General features: G+C 43.5%; 1 protein-coding gene across 8 annotated transcripts in view; it reads left to right on the top strand.

The window, feature by feature from the left end:
- Nucleotides 1-19,463, top strand: part of LOC119172472 (metaxin-2) — a 259,544-nt gene extending 240,081 nt beyond the window's left edge. For all 8 annotated transcript variants that reach the window (XM_075894041.1, XM_075894035.1, XM_075894038.1 and 5 more), the window contains one exon: nt 19,255-19,463. In XM_075894041.1, coding sequence (XP_075750156.1) covers nt 19,255-19,277 — 23 coding nt within the window. In that variant the 3' untranslated portion in view covers nt 19,278-19,463. The remainder of the gene's footprint in view (nt 1-19,254) is intronic.
- Nucleotides 19,464-22,902: the final 3,439 nt, after the last annotated feature.

The raw sequence follows: 22,902 nt of genomic DNA, 5'->3' as shown, positions 1-22,902 counted from the left end.
TCTCCAAGAAAGATGTTATATGCACTACAGAGTGTGGCGGTACCGGAAGTGGTTATATGCGCGACGAAGCATGCAGCGCCATGTCAACAAAGGATTTGCAGTCGTAAACCTTTGCCGAAGCGCGCCGAGGCAACCGACAACAGACGATGCACGCGCGGATATTTAGGCGCACTGTAGTGGGTGCCTAATGCTATGCACGACATACGTCTCCCAGTGACCAATAGTGGCGAAGCGGCCACCTAGCAGAAGATTAGTATACATGTTGGGTGCTTGATGCCGAGTAAAGGCTTACAAACTTTCTGGTGCCATATTTCTGCTTCACGAGCTCACAAACACCGAAAAATCGATGAACGGGCTACTAGTTGCTTGTAGTGACGCCGGTGATGATAGGCCCGCCGCAGGCTCCGAGTGACCAGCAAGCTTGCCGTCGGCTAAATGTAGCGTTCGCACCACTATAGTTATGCTAGTATCGTTAATGTTGCAGTTTTTACATGCCAGCTGTATTATGTGAAGAACCATTCACTGACAGCCATTAATCTAAACTATCGTTCCATTTATCTTGCTGATGTGTAGCAGGACGACCTTCAAGATTTCGAATTGTGTAATGTCAAGGGTACGGTAAATTGGTAGCGATGTTCTGTGGAATTAAACTTCAAGACAATTTCTTCTTGGAATACATGGCTTGTGTGTGGTTTTTACTATAGCTATAAAATCTCGTACAGATCTGAATAGCAGCTTTTCTTTGGACATTATGCAGTAATTGTATTAGTTCTCTATCTTTGCGTATGCTTATTTTGATTCAAGATTTAGATGCGAGTGATTGACTCAGACACAGAAAGCCTATTCAACCTTCACCGTTGTTTTCTTTTCTTTATGAGCCCTTATCCTTTATTAAACCGCTTTTTCTACATTCTCCCGGCCCGCCGAAACTGATGGTATTTCCAGTGGATACATTTCTCCCACGGGCCTGGTAATCTTCCCACCTTGAGTCTGAACTCGTACCATTCCGTCGCCTGGTGGATATACCTCCATTATTTTTTCCAGTGGCCAAACACATTGGGAGGCATTCAGTTCCTCAACGATTACTATGCCGTCCACCTTTAAGCCATTATTAGTCGCTGTTAAGTAGCGATGAAGCGAACGAAGCTCAAGCAAATATTTCTTCCTTCAACGAAGCCACAGGTGCTTGAGCAACTTGCTCCTGGGCCGTAGTTTCTTATTAGATCTTCCTGGCTTTTCCGCGAAATCCGGTTCTGATATTCCTCGCCACTGTTAGCCGTTTCTGCCAATTGAGATTTTCTGACTAAGAAGTTGACTGGCCAGATCGGAGCAGGTTCTTTTGTGTCCATGCATGTCAGTGGCCTCAACATCCACTACCTCTAGCATTCTTATTAGCTCTTTGTTATTGAGTGTCTTGCCACTGACCGCACCAATCTCTCCCACCACCCTCCCCACCATGGTGCAGTAGGTGCACCATGGTGCGGAGGATAGTGAACCATGGTGGGGAGGATAGTGCACCATGATGGGGAGGATGGTTCATTCCATTCCATTCCATTTCCATTCGATGCAAGGAAAGATCCATTCATGATGGTGTTTGGCAAGTATCGCGAAACCCTCTTGAATGCCACGGCATTGTCAGAGTAAGAGAAACTCCTCTTCGTGATAGAAATCTGTGTAACACAAGGAGAATAATCGCTGATGACAGGCCACTTATCAGTTCAAGATGTACCACTCTCGCACAAGTAAAAAGTGGTGCCTGGCTCCGGCTTCCTTTGCTTGGCTTAAAGCGGGATTGCAAAGTATACGCCTATCACTTTGAACGATCAAAACATTCTCATTCTGTCTAAGAGTATAGGCGCATACTTGACATCAGTAGAAGTAGTGACATCAGTAGAAGTTTCTCACTGTATCTTTTGCATGAAAAACAGGATTTAATTATTTGTTATTATTTTTTTAGCCTCTCGTCTTGCTTGAGTCACCAAGACTGTTGTTGCACTGCATCGTTGTGCTTGACACATTATGATGTAAAGCACTGTAGTGTGCGTCTGTCACGATTAATCGCGTAAACTCATGTCGACATGCAGAATAACGGGATACTTCTCGTCGTAAGTGCCGTCCAACTCTTGAAGTCTTTCGCTGATGCGAAGTTCTCCTTTGGGACCAATGTATGAATGTAAATCTATCAGCGCGGACTTCTTGTTAGCCGCTTTTTCGCGCAACAGTTTGCGAATATCTTTCTTGAACACCTCTTTCTGCACTCAAAAAAGCCATAATTGTTCGTTGTTTCTCATTTCTGCTGCAAAAATGCTGCCTTGAGCAGTTTCTCGCTCTTGTCGGCACTTTTCAAGAAAACATAATACTGCATTGCTGTGACGCATATTAACTTCTGAAAGTCACTGAATCTCGTCAGATTCATGAATGTGTCATCTTTTCTTTTTTTTTTGCAAGTTTACAAGTTTATTCAGAATTGAAATACAAGTGATACAAGTGCATGTGTTATGTACAAATACAGAAGGAGGTCTCAAAGTCGCGAGACTGTGAGTGAGACCTCCTATAAAATCATACATGAGAGATACAACGCAACAGTAAAGAGTGGTAAGGAAAGAAAATTTAAAATATACAAAATGTACAGATAAGCACGAAATGGCGAACGTAAGTTATAAAAAATGTACAGCAAAGCATGCAAAAACTAACACGAAAATGCAATAACATTCACTCTGTATAATATCAAGCATTATTACGGTAAGGATAGAAAAATTAAGATATACAAAATGTACAGATAAACACGAAATAGCGAACATAAGTTATACAAGGTGTACCGATGAGCACAAAAAACTAGCAGAAAAATGCAATAACATTCAATTCATATAATATCATGCATTAAGAATTTAATAAGTGCGAACGCAAGCCTTTTTTAAACATTTCGGGAGATATATTTTTGATCTCCAAAGGTAAAGAATTCCATAGGGAAACAGATGAAAATTTTGTGGTAAATTTGCCATAATTAGTCCTAGGTTTGGGTAAAAGGAAGTTATTAGCCTTTGCAAAACGAGTCGATGACGCCTGAGGAAACTGACTTGCATGTAGTAAAGGAATTGGAAGTTTTCCATTCACATATTTGTAAATAAGAATGCCGAGAAAATATTTAGCCAGCTTCTGAACTGATAAAATTCCATGCGTACAGAGTAAGGATGATGCATTGGACATGAAGCCACTGAACGTTATTATTCTCAATGCTTGGTTTTGAAGATGTTGGATGGCTGATAAATGAGTGGTATACGTATTTCCCCATGCTGAAATGCAATAGATTATATTGCTGTGAAAGAAAGCGTAGTAAAGTGACAACAATATTTCAAAACGAAAGAACGGGCGCACTTTTAGAAATATTCGAATGGCATATGCGGCGTTCCGCGTAAGCTCTAAAACATGTGAATTAAACTTTAAATGTTCATCTAATTTGACCCCGAGAAACATTGTACTAGAGGTAGAATGAATTAGAGTATCGCTTACGAAGACAGAGGGGTTCCTAGGTATAATTCGATTAGGTGACGAAAATACAACGAAGTTTGACTTTTTAGCATTTACGTTTAATTTTAAATTTATTCTTATCGAACCATTTAACGATATTTATCAGGTCGGTATTTAGTTTAAACAACATCGAGTCAACGTCTTTATCTGTAGTTAATATAGTGGTATCGTCCGCATAGAGTATACAGGACGAATGTGCTAGACATTGAGGAAGATCGTTTATATAAATTAAAAATAAAAGCGGGCCCAAAATCGAACCCTGTGAAACATCGATGTCTATGGTTTTAGGGTTGGAAAAGGTACCGGACACATATACCACCTGTTCTCGATCATGCGGATAGTTACGAATCAGTTCTAGTGGGACGCCAGATACACCAATTGATTCTAGTTTCTAAAATAAAATGTCGTGCGAAATAGAATCAAATGCTTTTGAAAGGTCAAGAAAAACGCCTCCAACAACACTACCGCTGTCAATAGCATATTTAATTTCCTCTGTTAGCGATATCATGGCGAGTTCAGTTGAGTAACCGGGCCTGCAACCGAACTGTCTGTTAGAAAGAATGTGAAACTTGTCTAGATAACACCGTAAACGTCCCGCAAAAAGCTTTTCTATGACCTTACTGAAGAATGAAATAATTGGTATAGGCCGGTAATTGGAGATTAAACGCTTGTCGTCTTTTTTTAAAAACGGGAATAATTTTTGCTTTTTTCAGAGATGTAGGGAAGAACCCAGTTCCAAATACAAGATTTATAATATGACATAATGCATCACAGAATAAATGAGCTATCAGTTTCATGTCGGCAGCAAGGAACTTATCGAGACCAGCGCTTGTATTCCTAATACTATTGATAACGGTGAACACTTTTTCGGGTGACGTCGGATAAAGGAAGAATGAATGTGGTAATCGCGAACAAGTGTGTTCGAGGGGTGCTGTCGACTGAGGAATATCAATGCTGAATGAGTCATTAAAAGAGTTCGCGATATCAAATGGGTTATCGATCACACGTTTTTCTGAGTGAACCGAGGTTATATCTGAATGTACCGTAGTCCTGCCAAGAAAATTGTTTACAGTTTTCCACTGCTGCTTAACGTCATTTCCGGCTCGCTTTATTTTATCTTCGAAATACATTAATTTAGCAGCTTTAAGTAACTTTCCTAATGTGTTTGAATATTCTTTATAGCGCTTTTGAAGGTGAACATTGAAAGGACACTTTTTCGTCTTTTTGTATAAGTTATCCTTTTTCCGCACATTTTAACAGGTTAGGTGTCAACCACGGACTAATTGGGACAAGGTACTTTTTTCTGCTTACTACTAATGTTGAAGCGGCCGTGACTGCATTTGAAATGATAGAGGAAAATTGTTGGTAGGCTATTTCAGAATTATTGCATTTCTTAACTGCCGACCAATCACACTGCTCGATGATGTTAATGAATGATGCAGTATTTAAGATATTCTTGAAGCATCGACTTATTTTATTATTATTGGAGATGCCTATGCTTGCATAAATAGGATAATGATCCGTGACAGGCACCTCGATGACAGCTGCTTCAGGAGGACTAATGAGGTTAGACAAAATGTGATCTATGATAGTGCCATTGCCATGAAGTGGAACACGAGTTGGTGCAGTTATGAGGCACTCGTAGCCATACCCACTGAAGCAGGAAATGTATTCAGAAACATTTGCCTTGGTGTCATCAAGAAGATTGATATTCATATCTCCTAAAATAATCACCCATTTCCCTTCTAATGACAGAGTTTTCAACGCCTCTCTTAAAGCTAGGCAGAACTCCACGACAGATGACGACGGAGAGCGATATATGCAGGCAACAACTAAATTCTTACTATCTTGCGAAAAATTTGGTTCATGAAGTTCGATCCACACGGATTCGCAACCAGGAATACTTAGTGCCAAGTCCAGTCGCCTATGATAGTGAAGGCATGAAGATATAAAAATAGCTGCTCCATCATGTGCATCGTCGATTCGGTGACAGTATTCAGAAGAATAGGAAGGAAACTTAAACAGGTCCCTGTCATATTCACATAGCCACGTTTCACTGATGCAGATGATAGAGAACTGGGGACCAATGGCCGACAGCAATGAGGTAATATTATCATAATTTTTTCTTATACTTCGAGCGTTAAAGTGAATTAACGCCCTACATGGTTGAGACATCCGTTATGAGAGTTCAGACGGTGAAATATACGCCATCCTGCAATTGGATAGATGCTACAATTGCTAATGTATGATATAACTAGGATATAATGGACAGGTCGATGTCCGATTTTATGCGAAATACCCTGGTGTCAGTAGATTTCCTTGCTTTTATCTGACAGTTATCAGTCCAAAGAAACGCCCACTGTTTCTCTTTTTTGAAAACAAGTGCTTTGGCAAAAAGCTTCTTGTTATCCGGCAAGAGGTGATCATTAACAAAGACAGCATGGGTGCCCTCTCCAGAAAAACCAAGAGCACGTGTATTCAAGCGAGCTTTACGTGCCTTCCTAACAAACTCATTCTTTTGCTCTCGTGAACAGAAACGGGCCACGATATTCTGTTGTCCAGACTTAGTGGCACTCTGTGAACAACGTCAAGATCAGTGCCTGATACAGGACAGTCGATTTTGTTATCAATCGACTGCACTATGGCAACACAGTCCTCCCCTTGGGAAGAAGGAACACCCTTGATCTCGACGTTGTTGATCCGAGTGTACTGCTCCAGGTCCGCCACCTTCTTCTTGAAAGTCTCGTTCTCATTTTTCAAAGCTTTGTTAGTAGAACAAAGCTCTTGTTGTTGAGTACGCACAGTCTCTACAATGTCGTTAAGCATTTTCAGGGCAGCATCTATACCTTTAACCTCTGAACTTAGAGCACCGAGATCAAATCCCGTCTCTCGAAGCTTCGTCGTAACGTCACCCACAATTCTGTCCACGAGCTTTGTCAATCGGCTGTCAAATTTTGCCTCGAAGTCCTCGATTCTCTTAGCTAATTCGGCATTCGTAGGCATTGTGATACCACAAGCAGGAAACTTATTGAAGAACACAAGTGAACACATGAGCGTGCGAATAATACAAAGATCAGCAGCAGCAATGAGAACATTAAACATTTGGCCTCAATGAGAACATTAAACACTGTAGGCTGAGTTTCAAGGTCTATTTTTTCATTTTTCTTTGAGACTATGATAGGTTCGCTAGGCCATTCCGAACTCGCTCATTCGAGCCATTCTGAACCGCTCCATCAGACGCAGTTTTTCGAAAGAGCTTTTGCAGACATGCCACGTGTAATCAAATTGACAGGATTCTCTTGTCCAGGACAGTAACGCCATTCTTCTGTGACTGTTACACTTGCAATTATCTTGACTCTACCTTGGTAAACTGATTCAGCTTGTTCCCCTTCTTTGGATCCAGCTGAACACTGTGGTAGGGTATGTCTGCATAGGACAAGGAAAGTGTCGGAAATCCCTTGCAGATTGGATTTACTTTTGCAGCCTTGCTCTAATAACTGCGCTTATTAACTCCAACTTCGGCAATTTGAGTGATTTGATCGTTGCAACTCTACGTTTTGCCATTGTGAGCATAATAGTATACTTGCCTCGCAGGTTGATTGCTTTCAGATAAGCACATGCACTAATGCTTTCTGCCTAGCATCTGTACGACTAGTGTAACTGACGTAGGTACGACACTGGCAGCATGATGGTCAGTGCAAGAATAACAATGACATTTATTGAGCCAAGCATATAAAGGCACGGGCGAGCGCCCTGTACATACTGCGCATCACTGCTGCGCAGCGACGTTGATCTTATTAGTACGCGTGTCCGATACATCCTCTCTCACGAAACAAACAAAAGAAACACTCAATAACGAATATTCATCACAGCTTATGGCACTTGATTAAAGTATTCGTCATAGCACAGTCTCTAAGGGGGCTGGTACGTGTAGACCTTCTTGGAGCTAGCGACGATGGCATGCCCGGCAATGAATTGCCGTTGCTTGCTGGTAGTGTTGAGCCCTCGGGTGTTTCTGGAGATGTTGCTTCCGTAGCTTCCACAGTTGGTTCTGATAGTGCAGTAGGACACGGTGAACGGGAGTTGACACTGGTGAGACACTCATTGTTATCACCATCACTGCTACACTGTTCCTTCGTCTCCAGTAGATGTCGGCAGTTTTGCCGCAGCGTGCGATGGTCTCATGTTTTTACTAGATGGGATTGTGGAGCATCGTCAGCGACCACCTTCGCTTTATGTGACCAACCTGCAGCATCCTGAAGCCAGACCGTTGAGCTTTTTATGCAGTACGCCCAGAAGCCTTCCTGCGTCGTTTTGGTGGTGCTTAGTCACCTTCGCCCGAAACACCCTGTGAAAATTGGGAAGGTTAAAACGAAGTCGCCTTCTTTGCAGAAGTTCACCGGCAGAACGCCCGCCTTCTAGAGGTGCAGACTGATAGGCTAGAAGGCCCAGCCAGAAGTCCTCCCCCACCTCTAGGGTCTTCTTTAGGATTCGCTTCACAATCTGCACACCCTTTTCCACCAAGCCAATCGTCTGCGAATAACAGGGGTTCGAGGTGACATGGCGAAATTCATATCTTTTGGCAATGCTGGCAAATTCATGGCTCGAAAACGGGGGTCCGTTATCTATGGTGCACCGTACCTAGAGAATATGATCTTAGTTGCTGGGATTGTGTCTTCCACCTTTTCGGCCTCGGGAAAATATAGAAAAATATCAACTCCTACCAGGCATATTTGGGTACTTCTCGCATAAGTAGTGGCTCATGTGGCTGCAGGTATGCCTATTTTCCACACCTTGCGCAGCTTTATACTAGTGCTGCTTTGTTGACATTCAAACTTGGCCAAAATAGAAGTGTTTGAGCCTTCTCTTTACACTTCTGCTGCCCAAGATGATCAGCATGAACTCCCTTCAGCATACTCTTTGGTATTACATCTCAATTAAGGACCCTTCAACGTTACTGCATTAACGAAAGACAGCTAAAATTGGCTTAAGTGCACCTGTTACTGGTTGACCGCTTGCGAAGCTTGTCCTTACCAACTGCAGATAGCTGTCTCGAGCTGTTTCCAGCTGTAGCAGCCGCTGCGATTGCAGCATTGCCGTGTTGTCTAAGGACTGCACCGCATTAACCTCGACGTCATTTTCAAGTCCAGCTTTGTCTCCACCCAAATCCGCTGTCGACCGTGACAACATGTCCGCAAGAACCAGCTGCTTTCTGGAAATGTACTGCAGTACTAAGTCATACTTCAGTAATCGCAAAAAGAATCTTTGCACCCGCGATGGCATGTCCGTGGCTTGTAGTCAATTTCAATTCACACCTTTATTCCGTACACGAACTCATGAAACCTTTTACAGCCAAAACATATCCCCAAGACTTCTTTTTCAATTTGCACATAGTTCTTTTCTGAATGGGTTAAAACACGGCAGGCATATGCTACAGGCCACCATTCCCCATTATAGCTTTGCAATAACGCTGCGCCGACACCATCTCTCGAAGCGTCGCAGCTTATCTTAATTTCTCTCTCGGGATCAAAGATTGCAATGCAAGGGTGTGGTGGTCAAAACTAGCGTTAAGTTTTTCCATTCTAGTGCATTACTTGGGGTCCACTGGAACTCGGAACGAGACTCGATAAGCTCACGTAAAAGTGTCGTTTGCTCGGACTGTTGGGCCACAGATTTTTCGAAGTAGTTGAGAACCTTCAGCATGCCCTGGACATCGTTGTTAGACGTTGGTTCCGGCATTTTCACCAAGCTTTTGATTAGCTTTGGGTCAGGCGATATGCCCGCTTGGCCGGTGACATTACTAAAAAACATGACTTCTTTCACCCCAAACTTGCATTTTCACGCGTTGAAAGTGAATCTTGCGTTCTCAGCAGCTTTCAGCTCTGCTATATTAATCGCTCATCATGTTCTAGTTTGCTGGAACCTCATACAAAGATGTCGTCAATGTACACTAGTACACCCGGTAGGCCATCAAATACTTGACTCATGGTTTGGTGGAAGACCTCCGCTGCGCAACAAATACCAAAAGGCAAACAGAGAAAGCGGTATCTCCCGAACGGTAAAGAAAAAGTGCAGATCTTCAAAGTTCGCTCGTCAAGCGGTATCTAATGATAGCCTTAGTTCACGGCAAGGCGGCTGAAGTACACAGCATTGGTTAAACGTAGTTCTAAATCCTCGCATCTAGGAAGAGAAAAATGCTGCCGCTTTATGTACAGGTGCTTTCAAAATAATTTGGAGCGCCGGAGCGGTGGCCACTCGTTAGCGGAGCGCACTGGTGAAAAAGTAGTGCCAGTGCCTGCGCGTGCGTGGTTTCCCTAGCAAGCGTGGCTCGTTCCCCAAAGTATCTAAATAGGTGTTGGTTTGCTGTAGAAGAATAGAGCTGGGTGCGTTTTAGCGTTTTGCGGATGCGGTCTCAACGCTCTGTGCGCGCGTATGCACGCCGTAGAGCATGCGTGCGCGTGCATGCGCGTTAATATAGGAGGCGCCAGTGCTGACGAACTGTGGTTTGCCATAGCTGGCGAGTGGCAGTACCTTGGCGAGAAAAAAGATTTTAAAGAGTCTCTCTTCAAGTCACTTCCATGCCGTATGAAAGCAGCGGTTCACCTGGATGGTGCATGTACGCGATATTGATGTTGTCACCCAACGTGCCTATATTTGTCCATGGTGCAAGCATGGTATTAAACTGCATAGATAGGCCACCATGTTGCCACGTGCACAGCTTTTTGGTTTGTTCATTATGTGTTTACTCGCCAGCATCCGACAGCGGCCGTTTGCCTAATCAACGTTCTAAGCAAAGTCCATGTCTCCAACTCTCTTTGTAGCCGCCTGAGCAATCTGATTTAGTAGAGAGAGTGCTTGGCACTTTCTTCACTAGAGCTGTGCTATCGGCACAGTTATATGGTGTCGAAAAGAATAGCGCCGAGACATAAAAGCGCCGTGGCCATCATCTTCCCGTCGACGCTCGCCTACGCATGCCGCTGTGTCACCTTCTTCTCCGCTTGTCTTTGTCATTTCCAGTTCATTTCAGAGCACAAGTTTGTTTAAAGGGCCCCTCACCAGCCCGCGTTCAATGACGAGGCAGTTTTCTTTTCGCCTCCGCAACCCTTTTTATAGGTGATATATCCCCCTCGCCACATTTTCATTTAGTAGCACGGGAAACATGTCTGCACTAAGTCGATCTTCGTTCTTTTGCTGTGATAAAAACGTAACAGGGTACGACACGAGAACACAGAAGTGCGAACTTCTGTATTTTCATGTCGTCTCCTGTTGCATTTTTAGCGCAGCAAAATAATGATGCCGTACTAACTAGCCCCCATTGAATTCTTATTCCTTTGATCTTATCAGGATTCCGCGCTGCTTGCTACACGCTGTTATTGCAGATTGCGCAATTAGAAATGCACAAGCTGAAATAAAATCAGTTGATCGCGCATGATAGTCGTGCGAGACAAGAAAAAAAAACAGATGGGATGTGTTGTCGCAGTGCTAACAGAAACAAACGATATGCTTTTAACGCAAGGCAATGCCTATATACATAAACTAGGGAACGAATCTTGCTTGCTAGGGATATCATGCATGCGCAGACCATGACTGTATATTTCCGCCCATGTGCTCAGCTGACGAGCAGCCACCGCTCTGGTGCTCCGAATTGTTTTGGGAGCACCTGTACTTATTATTATTAACAGCTCGGGGGTCCATGCATGCCACTAGCGAACAGCCTTTCTTTTTTGCGAGGACTGAAGAGCTGACCCAGTCTGTCGGTTCATTCATCTTAACAATTAGGCTGGCATGTACCATGCGTTCAAGTTTCTTCTTTAAAAGCTCCTCCAGCACCACCGAAACTCGACGAGCTGATTGCTCGATTGACACTGCCCCAAATTTCAACACCATGCTGTGCGCCTGCTGTAAATAACTGAGACCTTCAAAGACATATCTGAATCTTATCAGAAGTTCGTCCTTTCCAGCCTTGTCTACGACGCATACACTATGCTTGACTAGCCCGAGAGCTTCACTTGCTTCAAATTTGAGTATAGCCTGCTGACCATTCTTAACTACGAAAAACGTGACCGTAGTTGTAGTATTTACAAGCCTTACTTCGTACATGTTCCGAAGCACGATATGGTATTGCCGTTATATGCCCGCAACACTAAGTTAGTCAGTTTCAACTCTGCAGCTCTGCGCAGTTTTCGATAAATTGACATAGGCAACAAGCTTGCTTGCAATCTGGTGTCAATTTTAAACTTTATCTTGCAGTTGTTAACTTGAGCCTTAACCATCTAGTCCCTTTTGCGTCTTGTGGTTGTTATCTCAAGGATGTCAAAGTGCTCGTACTGTGCATCACTGCTGCGCAACGGTGCTGATCTTATTAGTACGCATGTTTGATACAGCATCCACGAAAATGTGAGGCTCTGCCGTATCTGCGACTCCTTGGAGACCGCTTCTTACGTGGCGCAAAATTCTAATCGATCCTAGCTGCAGGACGTCTATGCACCATTTTTCCTAAGGTGTGCCAATTTCTTCGAGTCTCTTTTCGTCCCACGCAACAAGACCCGCACTTGTTGAAATAGCAGATTAGCTGTCACTGTGAAGGGTGAGAGCACTCCAAGGTTCTGGATGCCGTCTTCAGTATATGCCTTTTTGGAATCTTCTTGCTGAACGTTAAGTATTCCATTACAGACTTCAGGTATGAGGCCAAATGGAAAAACAGACTTTTTTCTAAATGCACAATTAATTGCCCATAATTTTGCTGTATAAAGCTTTCGTCTATGCAGTTTCTTTTAAAAGATACAAGTGAAAATGTTAGACCACCCATAACCTACAAAACTGAAAGTGCCAGTTTCGAAATACATCGTAAGATTAGCTTGACTGTAGTATGTATTTGGTTGTTTATCATATTGTCACGGGGTCGTGATGTGGCCGAAGACAGGAGACTTCGTGTTGGAATTTAACTGTTTATTTGGGCGAACCTGTGCCCGGTAAACGGAAAGTTCGATTACAGTAGCAGTCTTGCACAGATAGCAGTGAACGGAGCGTCGGCCGTCGATCAACTACTGACAAGCGGCGAAGCGTGTCAGCATTTATACTCTTGCCGTCGAATGTTCTAGTGTTATTGCTGGCGGTGGCGTAGCTTCCAGAACAATCTGTACCGTTCGCACAGTGGACGTGATCTTATCGAAATGATCTACTACAGTCCGGAACCTTCTCGAAAACTGCAGGCGCGGTTTGCGCTGAGAATCGTCTGGTGTTTTGGGATGATAACAAAAACTTGGGAAACGGAACGTGGCAATATCAAGTGCGAACATGTCGTAAAAAAAAATTCATAATGCTATAATCACCATACAATTTTTAATAATAAAAGTCATAAACTTTTCACTGGCTTAGGATGTAAAGCGACACATGTGTTGGTTATACTCAAGGACCATTATTTCAATAATGGCAACAGAAGCACATGTGATACTTTTAAGCAAATTGGGCTCTAGCTTGGCCTTTTCAAAGTACCGTAATGCAAAAGTACCCCGTCATGTCACTCATGCTGCAGAACAGGCTCGAAAAAATATATATATATATAATTTATTTAGACTTAACTCTGTTTCACTTGTTTCTAGCTCTTTTTGTTGATTATATCGAAACTTGTATGTCTGTTGTTTTTCCTCAAGCGAACAGTCGTAGCTGTATTGGTAATGAACATTATTCATTAATACTTGGCATACTTCTTTATCACAAAAATATGGTGGCAGTGAATCTGAATGAGCAACATCGTGCTACAAGATTCAATATGGCTGCCTGTTATACGAAAGTGCCCGTGGTGCTAGTGCGCACTGTTTGGGTTATTTATTGACTATGTTTTTACTATTCATCAGATCTCATTTGTTTTGGTTCATTGCATAGGCCAATGGTTTTTGCATGTGCCTGTAAAAAATTCAAAAATTTAATGAGTGGCACTTTAGTTAGGAATGTTTGTGCAAGGCATACTTTCGATGACATTCTTAATTATGAAAAATGAACAAAAATTAGGACTTGCTTCTTAATGCTCACATGTGCGTAAAAAGTCATGTTTTATATTGGAAACTAAAAATTTCTAGTGAATATTGCTTTTAAAAAAATTTGTCACTTGGCCCAATACCTTAAGAGTAAATGCAAATCACGAAATTTATATTCCACTGCGTGCCCAATATGGCCCTTGTGTCGTTAATGCCTCCATCTATTGTCTTATGTTTTGTCATGAAAACTTCTTGCTGGGTGTCGTGCTTTATTCTCAGTTTCTTGAGATTTATTTTGGTGGCATTCATAATTGCCTTCATTCTTTCGTATACTTCCAAGGCTTCTTTGAAGGTGTCTGATTCAATGAGCAAATCATCAATGTAAAATGACTTTTTCAGACTTCTCATCTTCAGGATTAGTGTTGTCTAGGTAGTTATGGACAGTAGCAATCAGCAGAAATGTACTGGACGTTGACCCAGTAGGCACGCACAGTATGCACCACTTGACAACATTAGCATTCTCCTCTTTGGGCATCTTGTCCAACCGAAGAAATCGAAAAGCGTCTGGCTCATGTAGTTGGATCTGCAGCAACGGCTTTTCGATGTCCGAATTCAAGGCGATTAAAAACCATTGCAAACAAAGTAGCACATGCAGAAGCTCTGCATTTAGGTTACATTCCTTTTCCAGGCAGTCGATAGAGTAGCCCTGGTGTATGAGCTGACGCGTCAAACACAACCCAGAGTTTGGTGGTCAGTGACTCTTCTTTGATGACTTTCCGGTGTGGCATGTAGTAAACCGGATGGTTATCAATGACATCCTTTGGCATAACTTCTACATGATAATGCAACATATACTGTTGTACAACTGTATCATAACGGTCAAGGAAACGACCTTTTCCGGATAGTTTGTTCACTAGATGGTTGAAATAAATGTCGCGATTGTCACCGATGAGGTGCTTGCATGCCTCTTTTCATGACAAAACGACAGAATATTTGGCGTTGGACTTCCGGCTGGTCTTTCTGACGTGATCCAGGGATTTGATTCTAGACGATTCACAAATGTCATCAATGCCTATTGTTTGCAGTTCCCAAAAAGATCGTAAAATTTGCAAAGTCCTTTGGTCTTCATCTTCACTGATGTTGACTCGCATAACATACACCATTGAGTTAGTGCTGCGGTCGATAGCGCCTCTCTGATGAATCGGTCTTTGCAGCATGCAACCGAAGCAGTGTTGATGGCTGCAAGCCCTCGAACTTTCGTGCTGTAGATAACTTTACCAGTCAGAATGTTCCACAGGTAGTCAGATTCAGTGAGCACACTAATTGCTGGCTCTTCATCAACTTGCACGAACATATGGTCATCAGCTAGCAACTTGCTTTTCAAATGAAACTTCTGCATGAAATGGCTGTCAGATATTGAAATGAAACTTCTGTAGAAATGGTGTCGAGCTGGCCCAGAGTGTTGAGCCCCGTTCCATTAGTTTCGGATCGTCACAAAACGTGTGCTGCGCAGCTCACGTGCTTTCCGAGCCGGAGAGAAAGTCGTGCCTTCTGCTTTGCATTCGGATATAAACAAGAGTAAAGAAAACATTAGAATTCAATCAACCAAAGGAACAAGCAGGATTTAGAAGAGGCTACTCAACAATTGACCACATTCATACTATCAATCAGGTAATAGAGAAATGTTCAGAGTATAACCAACCACTATACATAGCCTTCATAGAATACGAGAAGGCGTTTGATTCAGTAGAAATATCAGCCGTCATGCAGACACTGCGGAATCAGGGCGTAGATGAAGTATATATAAACATTCTGGAAGAAATCTACAGGGGATAAACTGCTACCATAGTGCTTCATAAAGAAAGCAACAGAATACCAATCAAGAAGGGTGTAAGGCAGGGGGACACAATCTCCCCAATGCTATTTACCGCGTGCTTACAGGAGGTTTTCAGAAGCCTAGAATGGGAACAGTTAGGGATAAGAGTTAATGGAGAATACCTTAGTAGCTTGCGCTTCGCCGATGACATTGCATTGCTGAGTAACTCAGGGGACGAATTGCAACTCATGATTACGGAGTTAGACAAGGAGAGCAGAAAGGTGGGTCTTAAAATTAATCTGCAGAAAACGAAAGTAATATACAACAACCTCAGAAAGGAGCAGCGCTTCGAGATAAGTAATAGCGCACTTGAAGTTGTAAAAGACAATGTCTACTTAGGGCAGGTAATTACCGCAGAGCCTAGCCATGAGATTGAAGTAACTAGAAGAATAAGAATGGGGTGGAGCACATTCGGCAAGCACTCTCAAATTATGACAGGTAGATTGCCACTATCCCTCAAGAAAAAGGTATATAACAGCTGTATCTTGCCGATACTTAGCTACGGAGCAGAAACCTGGAGACTTACAAATAGGGTTCAGCTTAAATTGAGGACGACGCAGCGAGCAATGGAAAGAAAAATGGTAGGTGTAACCTTAAGAGACAAGAAGAGAGCAGAGTGGATTAGGGGACAAACGGGGGTTAAGGATATCATAGTTGAAATAAAGAAGAGGAAATGGACATGGGCCGGGCATGTAGCACGTAGACAGGATAACCGCTGGTCATTAAGGGTAACTAACTGGATTCCCAGAGAAGGGAAGCGGGTTAGGGGGAGACAGAAGGTTAGGTGGGCAGATGAGATTAAGAAGTTTGCGGGTATAAATTGGCAGCAGCAAGCACAGGACCGGGTTAACTGGCGGAACATGGGAGAGGCCTTTGTCCTGCAGTGGACGTAGTCAGGCTGATGATGATGATGATGATAAACAAGAGAGGAGAACTTGCCCAGTCAATAAGGCCGACTTTCGGCTTCATCGCAGCTTCACAACTAGTGACGTCAGGGCCTCTCCTACCTTTCCTTCGTCCGTGAAGGTAGATGTACATGAGCCTCCACCAATAGAAGCGCACTTCAGGTGACGTCATGCGCCAGACTACACTCTAGCCGCGGACCCAGCCGACGGAGAACATGCCTAACATGGCCGCCTTCACTTCGAACTGGGCTGAGTACTGTTGGCTGTGTGGGTCTCCCTTCATCAGAGTAAATTCGAATTATGTGTGGTGGTCTGTCATGCCGCAAATATTATTGTGAGCTTACGATACACAATTTGTGCCACTTGTATTTGTTCTGAGCCCTGAGCTGGTGAAGAGAGATTGCAGATTGCAGCAAACATTGGGGACGCTACGCTGCGCTTCATCTGGAACAGGATCCCGTGGCAACATACCGGTGCAAACAAACATCGTGCGTGTTTGTCTTATGGTGTTTTATTTATGTCTAAGTAAACTTGCAGGGAACAGAGTTATTCAATCATATGAGTTGCTAAACTCCCCATAAGCTCCATGTATCGAAATCCAAACATGTCATTGGTCTCCTTGTGTGGAGTGAGCAGATTGTCATGCCACCTGTTGATCTTCATGCCCACTACTAAATGCATTATTTGTGGTTTATGTTGTCACTCCCAGGTGGCGTGAACGTCAGCTAACTTCTGTAGTACATTAAAGTAGTACATCAACACTAGTACATCAACAGGCCCAGATGGCATTCCAATTATGCTGATAAAGACATTGGGTTCGAAGTCTAAACAGACTTTGAGAGAGGCAGTCAGCAGAACAATAATCGATGCTGAAGTCCCCGATGGATGGAAACTTAGCAGGATGAGCATGATCTATAAAGGAAAGGGGGACAAAGCTGACATAAACAACTACCGTCCTATAACAGTGACATCAGTGGTCTACAGGCTGGCGATAAAGATTATAAAGGAAAGACTGCAGGCATGGATAGAGGATGAGAAAGCACTGGGTGAACTGCAGAATGGGTTTCAGAAACACAGGAGGTTGGAAGACAATCTGTTCTCACTGACGAAGTGCATCGAAATAACGGAAAAGGAACACAGGCCCCTGTGGCCAGCATTTCTGGATATCAAGGGAGCATATGATAGCGTGGTTCAAGAGGACTTGTGGGGAATACTGCACACACTAGGTGTGGAAGATGGAGTCACTAATTTTTTAAAGGATATCTATAAAGGTAACAAGGCAGTTATAAAGTGGGAAAGACAGGTATCCAAGCTTACAGAAGTAAAACGGGGGCTTAGGCAGAAGTGTATTTGTCACCCTTGTTATTTATGACGTACCTACAAGGATTAGAGGCCAAATTAGAGGGAAGTGGACTTGGCTTCAACCTCTCTTTAGTCAAACAGTTAAAACTCATTGATCAGGCACTGCCAGCATTAATGTACGCAGCTGATATAGTGCTAATGGCCGACAACAAGGAAGATTTGCAGAGATTGGTGGACATCTGTGGTAATGAGGGAGATAGGTTAGATTTCAGATTCAGTAAGGAAAAATCAGCAGTCCTGATTTTTAATGATAATCAAGGTTGTGAGATTAGGATACAGGAAGTCACGCTAGAGATAACAGATAAATACAAATATCTGTGCGTATGGATAATCAATGGGACCGAGCACCTAAGGGAACACGAGTTGTACGTTACGACTAAAGGTAACAGGAATGCAGCAGTGATGAAAAGTAGAGCACTGTGGAGTTACAATAGGTATAATGTGATGAGAGGAATATGGAAAGGGGTCATGGTTCCTGGTCTGACGATCGGCAATGCGGTCTTGTGCATGAGATCAGAAGTTCAAGCAAGATTAGAAATTAAGCAACGTGGAATAGGTAGGCTTGCTTTAGGAGCTCACGGGAATACACCAAACCAGGGAGTACAAGGTGATATGGGATGGACATCATTTTAGGGCAGGGAAGCTAGCAGCAAGATTAAATTTGAGAAGCGATTGCGAGAAATGGGGGAGAAGCGTTGAGCTGGGAAGGTTTTCAGCTACTTGTACATGAAGAATGTTGATACAAAACGAAGGAAGCGAACTAGGAAATTGGTTGGTAAATACTTGGAAAACAGCAGGTGGCAGAACCAAAATGAACTATCGGTTAAGAAGAAAGTGAAGGGAACGGAGACTGACGTGTGGAGAATTGGCATGATTAAGAATTCTGCACTAAAGATCTATCGAACTTTTAAGCAGGAAATTAGCAAGGAAAGGATCTACGATTAATACTCAGGGTAGTTCTCTACTTTTTGAGGCCAGGACGAGAGTATGGCGAACCAAGACATATCGGGCCTAATATGAAGGGGTAGACACAATATGCAGTGCATGTGTAGAGGAGGAGGAAACGGCCGAACACTTGATGTTGTTCTGTAAAAAGCTTCATCATACAGTTCAGGATGATGGCGCAGAGTTTTTCAAAGCACTGGGGTTTAGGGACAGGGAGGGAAAAATAGACTTTAAGCGGGTAGAATTAACTAGAAGAAGGTTATCTGACTGGTGGCTAAAGTCAAGCCACAAGTGAAAATTAAACCCTTGAGTGCAAAGTGGAAGCCCTCAACTTCACTATTTAAATGAAAAAAAAAATATGTATCTAGTGGTTAGTCCACTGAGTATTACGGCTAGGTGGCCTTAGCCGTCCCCCGATCTAAAGGGTGCAGCAACATCCATCCATCCATCCATCCATCCATCCATCCATCCATCCATCCATCCATCCATCCATCCATCCATCCATCCATCCATCCATCCTTCCATCCATCCATCCATCCATCCATCTATCCATCCGTCCATCCTTTTAGTGTATGTGCTCACTATTCTGAACTTGACAACATTCAGTTTCATTGAGTGCTGCAAATGTTTGATTAATCCTGCCGATGGTTTATTTTTGCAGGCCGAGTGAACTGGATGCACTGACCTTTGGTCACCTGTATTGCCTAATGACGACGGAGCTTCTGGATGGTCGGTTGGGCCAGATTGTCAGTGTATTTAAGAATCTTGTCGACCTGTGCCATCGAGTTGAATCGCAGTACTTTGCTGATTCATAGCTCACAGCTTGAAATCATGATGACACTGCACCAGAATAAATGCAACCAAGTTTTATTTCTCTTGTGCTGTGCTGTTTCTTCTCCTTAAATATAGACGTGCATTGCATTATTTAGTGCTGCCTCAATGCATGACAATAATAATAACGTAGAAGCAATCAGAAATAGCCCTTACCTCCTAACAAGGTCAAGAAAACACATCTTGAAGCAGCGACATTACTCTGCATAATAGTCTTGTTTTGCTGTTTCTAATCGTTGCTAATATTTTATTTCTTGGCAAAACGAAGTCTCTTCACTATTTATCTAGCCGCCTATGTCTGTATGCTCTGATGATCGCTTACTCAACTTGGTGTAAAAGGAAAGTAAGAAGGTTTGATGAATATGTACGTCTCTTCATGACACGTTTAACGTGAAAATTTTCTCATGTTTGTTGTCGAATGTTTTCTTTTTGGGCTGACACCACGGGTCGCGGTATGTGCAGATGCACCACAGGTGATCGAGAGTCAAAGCAGAAACGACGAGAACACTCGTTTGGAATTTATGCGTGAGAGCGTTAAGAAAAAATGTGGCTGATTGCTCTTTCTAGGAATCGGTACAACACAAAAATGAAACGCGTCTTCACAATGATAGTTGAGAGATTTTGTGCATTCTTTTGCCGCAAGGGCAAATGAATAATTGCTATAGCAACAAATGCGAAGTCATGCGGAGAATGACAATCGGCTCGAAACTTGCAGCGCCGCCTCAAGCAGAAAGCAAGCGCGAAATGAGCCTACACATCGGAAGACTGGGCACGATGGCACCGTCGACATGCGGCTCACAAATTGCCCGTTCGTCTACATTTTTCAGTTCGTCTTCGGCCTGCTGCACAGCGCAGGCGATGTGGGCCTCGGAACAACCGGGGCGACTGCGACTGCGCTGGACCAGCGTGCAAAGAGCGACCACGTGCCGACGCTGCCGACACGGATCTTCTTCGACTATCGACTGCATCAGCTTACCGGCACATGCGTCCACCCATCTGCCCTGGAGCGCCACCTGGCGTCTGCGCTGTCCGGGACTATATATGCGTTCCTCAGGGAACCACCCTGTCACTGGGCACGGTGGCACCGTCGACATGCGGCTCACAAATTACCCGCTCGTCTACATTTTTCAGTTCGTCTTCGGCCTGCTGCACAGCGCAGGCGATGTGGGCCTCGGAACAATCGGGGCGACTGCGACTGCGCTGGACCAGCGTGCAAAGAGCGACCACGTGCCGACGCTGCCGACACGGATCTTCTTCGACTATCGACTGCATCAGCTTACCGGCACATGCATCCACACATCTGCCCTGGAGCGCCACCTGGCGTCTGCGCTGTCCGGGACTATATATGCGTTCCTCAGGAAACCCCCTGTCACTGGGCACGGTGGCATCGTCGACATGCGGCTCACAAATTGCCCGTTCGTCTACATTTTTCAGGTGAGGAAGCAATATGGAAAATGCAACCGCTTAAGTGACCGTTTCTTGCTGGTGTTGCCGTGCCCTTGGCAGTATTGCACTGTGCATGAATCATGCATGACATATTTCAAGAAACTACTGTTAATGGTTGGAGATATCGAAAGCAATCCCGGCCCCGAGCTCGAAAAGATTGCTAAACAACTGACGGAAATCGCTGCAGACATTAAGGATATCAAAGAAAGCGACTCTCGGATATTGATAACAAGCTTGACCTAATTACAAAACTTGAGGCTGAAGTCGCGGCATGCCACAAAGAAATGGCTTCTATGAAGGGGGTAATCAGGGGCCTTGAAGCAAGAATAGACGACTTGGAAAACCGCAGCAGGAGGTCAAACCTAATCGTTTACGGCATACCGGAACCGGAAGGAGAAACAAGTGAAACCCTAGAACAGGCAGTCAATGACGGCATAATTACAAAAATTCTTCAACTTGAACCTGTGGCCATTGAGCGCATTCATCGCTTAGGAAGAGTTGGACCAAACAAGACAAGGCCAGTCATACTTAAATTACTTGATGCCAGAGAAAAAACTGCGGTACTAAAAAATGGCTTTAAACTGAAGGGCACAGATTTCTCTATAGGAGAGGAATTTTGCCGAAAACTCAGAGAAACCAGAAAAAAACTCTGGGACAGTGCTAAGCGAAACCGCGAAAATAAAGATAAAGTGTCGTTAGCATATAATAAGCTGTTCATTAACAGCCGTGTGTTCACCTGGGATGACGAAAAGCACGAAAGGGTAGAAATAGAGAAGTACGACAAAGTTGTACAAAGAAAAAACGAAGCAAGCCGGCCCGCAACGCGCCAAAGCCAGCGCAAGAAAAAATAACGTTATTGAACATAAACGCCCGCAGTATCTTGAATAAGGTACAGCCATTTGAAAGCCTACTACTCGATCGAGAACCCGATATAGTGGCAGTTACCGAAACGTGGTTATCGGCATCCATCTCGAGTCATGAAGTTGCTCCCCCAAATTATGTACTTGTTAGAAAACACCACCAGTCACGTGGTGGAGGCGTGGCGTTAGTAATAAAGAAATCAATCCCACTAATCATACTTCCAGAAGTAGCAGATGCTGAGGCAGTTTTTTGTAAAATTATTACCAAAAGCACAAGTATAGTTGTTGGCTCCATCTATCGAAGCCCCGGATGTGGGCACGAATGCATAACCGCCATACAAGAGTATTTGCACCAACATGCTGGAAAGTGCCGGGTTATTCTTATGGGGGATTTCAACCTTGCCGACTTTAACTGGGCTACCATGCAGTACACGACAAAGGCTTCAGAAGCACTTGTCGATATGATGCTAAGTTTTAACCTGCGCCAGATTGTGGAATGCCCCACAAGGGTACAAGGCGAGTGTCGCAGTGTACTTGACTTAATCTTGTTGAGTAATAACTTCCTTTTAGAACAAACACAGGTTGAAATAAATGAAGGGATATCAGATCACAGAATACCGATGTGTGTATTACCGCTAGATTGTTCAATACCGATGCAAACGGCAGCGCAAACCATAATTAATTTTTGACAAAGCAAATGACGCTTCCATACAAACCTACTTGGCTCATAAATTCCCAGTGTTTTCGGAATTGGCCTCAGATTCCTTCTCTGATGTAAACGGTGTCTGGTTGTGTTTCAAAGATATAGTGTCGCACTGTGTAACACATATTATTCTTGTGCGGTTAAAAAAACCGTTAAAAAATAACCCATGGATTACACGTGAAATAATACATGCAAAACGCCAACTCAAAAGGATTCGGAAGGCAAACAAGGTACCAGGCACCAACCCATTTAACGCTTCCAGGCTAGCGCTTGCAGTAAAAACTTTTAAACAGAAATCCAGAGAAGCGAAAAGTCATTATTTCAACACTGTACTCACCAGCTTCTTAAAAAACAACCCACATAGATTTTGGAACCACTTCCGCCAAAAAAACACACTCACAACTAAGCTTTCGTCCATTGAAAAAAAAGATAAAGTCAACAGATACAACCAATTATTCCATTCTGTCTT

The sequence above is a fragment of the Rhipicephalus microplus genome, chromosome 4 (assembly GCF_043290135.1).
Source record: "Rhipicephalus microplus isolate Deutch F79 chromosome 4, USDA_Rmic, whole genome shotgun sequence".
NCBI lineage: Eukaryota > Metazoa > Arthropoda > Arachnida > Ixodida > Ixodidae > Rhipicephalus > Rhipicephalus microplus.
This window is presented reverse-complemented; position numbering and strand designations above follow the sequence as displayed.